At 34.3% G+C, this 8,363-nt stretch overlaps 2 protein-coding genes across 2 annotated transcripts; both read right to left on the reverse strand.

The window, feature by feature from the left end:
• Positions 1-668: 668 nt before the first annotated feature.
• Positions 669-1,241, reverse strand: LOC134828948 (uncharacterized). The gene has a single exon (XM_063841938.1). The coding sequence runs from the start codon at positions 1,239-1,241 to the stop codon at positions 669-671; it is 573 nt and encodes a 190-aa protein (XP_063698008.1).
• A 4,318-nt stretch (positions 1,242-5,559) lies between these two features.
• LOC134828949 (uncharacterized) lies at positions 5,560-6,351 on the reverse strand. Its single transcript, XM_063841939.1, has one exon. It carries the CDS (start codon positions 6,349-6,351, stop codon positions 5,560-5,562), a length of 792 nt encoding a protein of 263 aa, XP_063698009.1.
• Between the last annotated feature and the right edge of the window lie 2,012 nt (positions 6,352-8,363).

The following is an 8,363-nucleotide window of genomic DNA, read 5'->3' on the forward strand; positions in this document are numbered from 1 at the left end:
TCTCCTGATTGAATTTTTCATGTGAAATTTTAACAATTTTCGATGTAAGGAAATAATGATAATCATTTCAAATAATAGAATTCCCCGAACGAAAAACTGCCAAATGTTCACTTCCTTCTCGTGTCAGCGAAACAATTTGATGTCATGACAAATGCCTAGCAATATTATTTATTAGAGGATAATATGTATAATTTGTAAAATAGGTCACGTAAATCTCGTATTTTAGCTTCAAATGTAATTATTCATGCGAGTGAATGCACATAGATACTCGCGAGATTTGAGAAAATTTTCGTTATTTTGTGCCTGGCGTCTCCATCATACAAATTCACATTAATTTTAAAGATGCATGTGGTTCGACCTTGACTTTTCACTGTAACATGACAAGAGAATAATAAGTTATAAGGAAGGATGGGATGAAAAATTTAATAATAATAATATAAATAATGATGCAAGCTATAAAAAAAACTGACTGGAAATATTGCGCTGTCTAATACTTACATAACATGTTTGGTACACACATGAAAAACACCCCGTGGACTTGCTTGAACATGTGGGTTGAGGAAAGCAATATTTGACGGAGGATACAAGAAATTTATGATCGATTTCCCAAAGCTACACTTAACTGACTATTTATTTTATGTTTGTGGTTTTTTTTTTCAACAGACTTCTTATTTTTGAACCAAATCCTTTAGAACCAACAAATTTGTGTATCCAGCCTTCACGACGATTGCAAACCGTTCAATTGTTAAATCATGAATTACAGCAGCTGTAAATCCTCGTTGAATTTTATCACAATGCATCAGAAGCATCAATTGCTTTCTTTGTTTCAAGTTCAATTCGTACCATGGCAAGTCATAAAGAGCTTCATTGATGTCATCCAACTTCTCTAAAAACTTTTCGTTGAAGTAACAAGTGATAAAGAGCAAAAGTGAGACAATGTTGACCGCAATGGCGAACAATTGCTGCTGTTTGACAACAGTGAAGATTAAGCCACTGATGAACAATGAAGCCAAACTTGCAAATTCTACTGTGAGGATTGGAAAAGCTAACAGGTTTGCTAAGTATGTGATGGTTGAGTTGACATCAGAGATCATGTCGTTCAAAATTTGAGTCCATTCGGCGAAGGAAACTTCTTTCTTGGGAATTTTTGAACTTTCGTTGATGATTTTCAAAGTTTCCAGTTCCAATGTTGATTTCAATCCTTTCTGATCTTCATTTGTTTTCTTGATCTTCATCAACATTTCTTGCTTCAACTTTTCAACTGAACGCAAAATGACTTCCAGATACCCCAAAATGTGAAAGAAGATACAAAATGAAACTCCGTACAAAAAAGCTACAATACTTGCTGTATCGATACATTCTATAATTTGAAATGTCACCGTTGTAATAAAAGCTATCCATGTCTCTTGGTTCTTAAAAGGCAAGTAAAAAGGTACGGGTAGACTAAACTTCGGGATGATACTTGGTAAAAAGAATCCTAATATGAGAAATCCAAATGTAACGTAAAATAAGTTTACATAGCAGAGTTTCCTGAATATTGTCATGCAAGTAAAACATTGCTTTTCGATGATTTTAAACTCTGATTCAGCGATCTTTTGAACTGATGAGTGGTAAGAATCCTTATTGTACAAATTTTCACACCATGCGATGAGATTTCGAACAGAACCACTTTTTGTGACAAATATTAAGGCTGTCGCAATACAAGCGAAAAACAAGGTTCCCAAGGACAAGCAGAGGATGATTGAAGTCAATTCCCCGTGAGTAACGAATATCGTTGAGATTGAAAATAGCAGGTACAGAAAAATGTGTCGAGGAATTGTGAGTTTCAGAAATTTATCAACTTTAGTTGGCTTTTTTGATGCGTCTTTGAAGATGAATAATCCAACTATTCGGTCCAAGGACTTTATTAGGCAAAAAATTCGATTGAAGTTTGACATTGTTGAATGATTTCTAAACAACAAATGATGCATTATCGAGCTTATTGAACAAATAAATGGCAACCAATTTGATCCTATTGGCCAATCACAGAAGATCACGTTGATTTTTTTCACACTTGTATTACGTGGCTGGAGCTAAATGGGTATATAGCAAAATCGATTTGCCGCATTGAACGTCATTGAGTGCATCATGAACAACTTTCACACCTGCTTTTCATGTAATTATCTAATAAAAAGTTCTCATAACTCAGCTCCTTTATAAGCAGTATAAAATTTAAGTTTTACTGAACAAAGTTTTCATTTTGGAGTTCATTGTACTAAACGATTCTACAACTTAAGCTTTCTATTAAAATAGGATATGCCGAAACCAACACTTTCGTTTGACCGAATCTCTAAGCTACTTACTTCAATGGATTTCGTAGCAGGAATGTTCGTGTACAAAGATCGTCCAAAAACTACGACTTTATTTGAAAAAATTTGGATTTTAACCATTCCTCGACACTTGTTTTTGTACATTTTCTTTTTGGTTTCAACATTACAAATCTCAAACTATCAACTAATTACCATCATTATGACTTGTTCATTTATCATAACGTTTATTTGCTTGTACTTTAGTATAACTAAAATTATCTTGAACAAAAAGCATTTTAAAGAACTACTTCAATGGTGCCAAAAATGCTATGAAATCAAGGAAAAATATCATCAAGTAATCCAAAAAGTTGCTGAATCACAATTGATGATTGTTGAAAGACAAACTTTCAAGTACATGACGTGGTTACGCAAAGCACTCTACTTTAACTTTGGTTGTTTCACCATAGGATTTGTGCTATGTAGCATCATGTTTCCTGGAATTCTGAAAGGTTCTGTACCAGTTCCGTTGTATTTGCCCTTCGAAAATCAGGAAACATGGATTGCTTTCATTACAACTATTGCAGCTCAGACAATTTTATCTTTTGACGCAGCACATTTGGTGATTTTTGTATACAATTTTCCATTTTGCCTTGCTATGCACATTTTGGGATATATGGAGATCATTTTGCAAGCAGTTGAGAAGATGAAGCAAGAAATGACGATGAAGATCAAGAAAACAGGTGAACACAAAAAATGTCAAAGAAAGTCAACCTTGGAATTGGAAACTTTGGAAATCATCAACGAGAGTTCAGAAGTTCCTGAGGATCAAACTTCATTTGACGAATGGATGAAGATCTTGAACGACATGATCTGTGAAGTTAATGATGTTCTAACATCCTTCATAACATTCTACCAGGATGTTCTATTGACTCTTGAAACTGCTAGCTTGGGATCGCTGTTCATTGGTGGAATGTGTTTGATGGTTCTGAAAGAACAGCAATTATTTGCCATTGGATTCAACGCGGTTTGTGTTCTCCTCTTTATTACTTGCTTTTTGAACGAATTGATGTTGGACAAGTTGAATGATATCAATGAAGCTCTTTACGATTTGCCTTGGTGGGAATTGAACCCGAATCAAAGGAAGCAATTGATGCTCGTGATGCATTGTGACAAAATTCAACGAGGATTCACAGCATCTGCAATTCATAATCTAACAATTGAACGATTTGCAATCATCGTTAAGGCTGGATACACAAACTTATTGGTGTTGAAGGATTTAGTTCAGAAATGAATAACTTGGCATAGAATTTAATTGCTTTTAAAATTTGTTGTTTTAGAAAATCTTTTTAAAAAAAATTTGCACTAATAAATGTTTCAAGGTCAAAAAAGGGCCTAAGTTTTGCTTCAATTCAATGTTTGAAATGTGAATTTTCTTCTCTTCACGTTAAAAAAATCCTTGATATTAGATTCAGAAATGAATAATTTAAGATCTTGATGCATTTCATACTCGTTCAACATCTTTTTGAACTGAAGTTATCTGATTGGTTAAATTTCAACTGCATTGACCTTGAACTTTCAAGCCATCATCAATTCTCAATTTGCGTTAAAAAACAATGCAGTTGAATGCAGCCAATCAGACAGCTTTACATCAGCAACTTTTAAAAGTTCAAGGAAATTTTCACTGCATCATAATCGATTAACCAATCAAATTGACTCACGTCAATTTTTCACACTTGGATAGTTTTCCCACGACCTAATGCTGAAAAAAAAGAAGTACATTGCAGGCTTTCTACTTCATTTCATAAGTAGAAGCCATGGAAGAACCAAAATCAATATCAAAAAAGCAAAAAATTTCCTTTGCAAGAATTTTCAACTTGATCAAGTCAATGGATTCCTTCACTGGTTTGTTCATATTGAAAGATCCTTTGGAAAAACTGACGTTAAAGGAAAAATTCTTCAAGACAACTTTGCCAAGGCACATGGCAATTTTTACCATCTTAAATATCGGAACACTTTTTGTAACAAACTTTGAACTCATTTCTATCATATTATGCTTCTCAGTGAGCTCTTGTGGTTTAACTTTCTATTTTGCTACAGCAATGGCTCTTGTTGAAAAGAAAACTTTTAAAAGTTTAATTAACTGGTGCGAGGAAATTTACGACGAAGAAAAGTATCACGCTGAGATCCGCAAATTAGCAGAATCTGAAGTCAAACTAATAGAAAATCGTGCTCTAAAATTCTTGAGAGTTTATAGACGAGCCCTATATGTGAACTGCATTGGTGTAGTATTGGGACTTCTCTTAGCTAAACTTTTGCTACCGAACCTGATTTCTAAATTCGCATTGCCTATTCCTTTTTACTTACCTTTCAAGAATCAGGAAACATGGGTTGCCTACATCACAACGATTGCAACCGTAACTATCGAGCTAATTGACTCAGCAACGATTGCGAGTTACATGTATGCAGTTCCATTATGCCTTTTTATCCATATTTTGGGGTATCAAGAAATTATTTTGCAAGCAGTTGGGAAGATGAAGCAAACTATGTTGATGAAGATTGAGAAAACGGATCAACAAAGGAAAGGATTGAAGTCAACTTTAGAGCTAGAAACTTTACAAATCATCAACGAAAGTTCAGAAGTTCCTGAAGATCAAGTTTCTTTCGACGAATGGATGAAAATATTAAACGATATGATTTGCAATGTCAATTCTATTTTCAAATCTTTCCAAGATTGTTATTCATTTATTTTTGCAATGTTGGAAATAGCTAGTATGGGTTCACTTTTTATATGTGGACTGCTTTTTATGGTTCTGAAACAACAGCAATTCTTCGCTATTGCAGTCAACCTTATCAGTGTCGTACTTTGCATCACGTGTTTGATGAATGAAAAAATCTTGGAGAAGTTTGATGCCATCAATGAAGCCCTTTACGATTTGCCATGGTTGGAATTGAATCCGAATCAAAGGAAGCAATTGATGATCTTGATGCATTGTGACAAAATTCAATCAGGAATCACGGCTGCAAAAGTTCACCCTTTGACAATTGAACGATTTGGAATTTTAGTAAGAGCTGGATACACAAACTTGTTGGTTTTGAGAGATTTGGTTCAAAAACAAATAATGGGCTAAGTTCAAGGAAAGCTTCAATGATTTATTATTCTATAAGTATGTAATAAAGAAAAACATGAACAAAAATATTTGTTAAGCTTTATTATTCTCTGAACTACTATTTTAAGCTATTGAAGCAACAAATTTAAACCAAGCCATGCTCTCTACTTCTGCACCAAATCCTTCAACACCAATAAGTTTGTGTATCCAGCCTTAACGATGATACCAAACCGTTCAATTGTTAGATTATGAATTCCAGCAGCTGTGAATCCTCGTTGAATTTTGTCACAATGCATCAAGAGCATCAATTGCTTCCTTTGTTTCGGATTCAATTCCCACCATGGCAAATCGTAAAGAGCTTCATTGATGTTAATCAACTTTTCCAACATCAATTCATTCAAAAAGCAACTTATGAAGAGCAAGACACATATCACGTTGACTCCAATGGCAAAAAATTGTTGCTCTTTTAAAACTGTCAAACACATCCCACAAATGAATAAAGCTCCTAAGCTAGCTGCTTCCAACAAAAATAAAACAATTGAATAGAGATTTTCCAAAGGATTGAAGATTGAGTTGACATCACAGATCATGTCGTTTAAAATTTTGATCCATTCATCAAATGAAACTTCTTCCTGAGGAGCTTCAGAACTCTCGTTGATGATTTCCAAAGTTTCTAGTTCCAAAGTTGATTTCAATCCGTCTTCATCAGTTGTCTTAACTTTCATCAACATCTCGTACTTCATCTTCTCAATGACTTGCAAAATTATATCCAAATACCCCAAAATGTGAATGAAACTACAAAGCGGGACTGCGTACAAATAAATTGCCAAGCTCGCTGTATCCAGACACTCACTAGTTTGAGCTACAACTGCTGTGAGAAAACCAATCCACGATGCCTGATTCTCAAATAAAAAGTACAATGGTAATGGTACCGTGCCCTTTGGTACGAAAGGCATTAGAAATCCAACAACAACAAATCCAAAGGACAAAAAACCAAAATTGAAGTATACAATCTTCCGCAACCATGTCATGTATTTGAAAGTTTGCTTCTCTATATGCATCATTTGCGTTTCAGCGATTTTTTGAACAACTTTGTGAAATTTTCTTTCAATGTCATAACAATTTGCACACCACTGAATCAGCTCCTTAAAACATCTTTTGTTTGAAATAATTTTAGTGACACAAACGTAACAGCAGATAAACGAGAACGCCAATGAACCAATAATGATGACAGAGATCAGTTCAAAATCGGTAATCAGCAAGGTTGAAATCACAAAAATTCCGTAAACGGCGATGTGTCGAGGCATCGTCCAATGCAAGAATTTCTCCCATAAAGTTGCTTTTTTCGGTGGATCTTTATACACGAACATTCCTGTTGCCGCATCCATGGAGATAATTAGTTTTGAGATCCGGTCAAATGAAAGTTTTGTTTCAGACATTTTTCGAGCAACCTTTTGAACTGTGGCTACAAAATAAAAGCTTCGGTCTTTCGAAGAACAATTCGATTTTATATGATTGGAAAAAATGTTGAGTTATGAGAAATTTTTAATGGATAATTATATGAGAGGCAGGTGTGAAATTTATTCAAACCTGCGTCATGATGCACTCAATGAAGTTTACTCGCTGAAGGACGTTGCCCTATAACTTCAACATGTGAGAACTTTCACTCGTTTTTATATCAGAAAATTTCCAAATTAAGGGTTTAATAAATTTGATAAGATTTAAGGAAAAATACAAAAGTCGATCAATGAACGCTACGGATTGAAAATGGAAGAAATTAACCTCTTTTTATCTTTGAAGAGGTTAACTTCATCCCTTTTCAATCCGTAGATTTATCGACTTTTGTATTTTCCCGTGGTTTCCATTGCATTAAACCCTTAATTTGGAAATTTTCTGATGTGAAAACGAGTGAAACTTCTAGAATTTCTCACATGTTGAAATAATGTATGAAGCAGAACGCTGATTGGTGTTTAAATTAAATCAATTATTTTGACGTAAATTTTCAGCAGGAACGATGACCGTTTAGCGTCGAGATTACTGCAGAAAATTTACGTCAAATTTATTGATTTAAGTTAAAGACCAATCAGCGTTCTGCACATCAGCTCCAAAGTAACTTCGTACGTCAAGGTTGTTCATACTATAAATGAAAGTTTTTCTTCAAGTTAATTTCAAATTTGCCTCTGTTCAGACTTGTCAAAGTTTAAAATGGCTAAAATCACTTTTGATCGAATTTCAAAGCTTCTTGTGTCTTTGGATGGCATGACTGGCAGTTTTATCTTCAAAGATCCTTCGAAAAAATCAACTTTTTTGGAAAAATTTTTAAAACTCACCATGCCTCGACATCTCCTCATGATGATAATTATCATCACATCAACTTTAATTGTCACTCGTTGCCAATTGATCTCCGTCATTTTTAGTGCATCAGTAGTTACTTGTTTCATTTCCTGCTACTTAACTGAAGCAAAAATGATTTTCGAGAAAAAAATCGTTAAAGAAAACTTGAAATGGTGCGAAAATTTGTACAATATTCAGGAAAAGTTCCATAAAAATGTTCAAGAAATCGCCGAAGCGAAATTGAAATCCGTTGAGCGAAAAACATTTTTGTCAATCACGTGGCTGAGAAGACTTTTGTACTTCAATACATTAAATTTCACAATCGGATTTGTGGTTATTGGATTTTTGTTGCCAAATATTGTGCCGAAATTCAGTCCCCCGGTCCCTTTTTACCTGCCATTCAAGGATCAGGAGACATGGATGGCTTTCATTACGACTTTTGGATTTCAAACTATCTTGGCAATTGATACGGCGACAGTTGTAGCTCATCTGTACGGAATACCGCTTTGTATTTTTATTCACATTTTGTGGTTTTTGGATGTCATTGAAGAAAGTATTGAAAAAATGAAGGAAAAATTGTTGAAAAATATGAAAAATTTGGAATTTGACGAAGAAAAAGACTTTGAGGAAAACA

Source organism: Culicoides brevitarsis, chromosome 2 (assembly GCF_036172545.1).
Source record: "Culicoides brevitarsis isolate CSIRO-B50_1 chromosome 2, AGI_CSIRO_Cbre_v1, whole genome shotgun sequence".
Taxonomy (NCBI): Eukaryota; Metazoa; Arthropoda; class Insecta; order Diptera; family Ceratopogonidae; genus Culicoides; species Culicoides brevitarsis.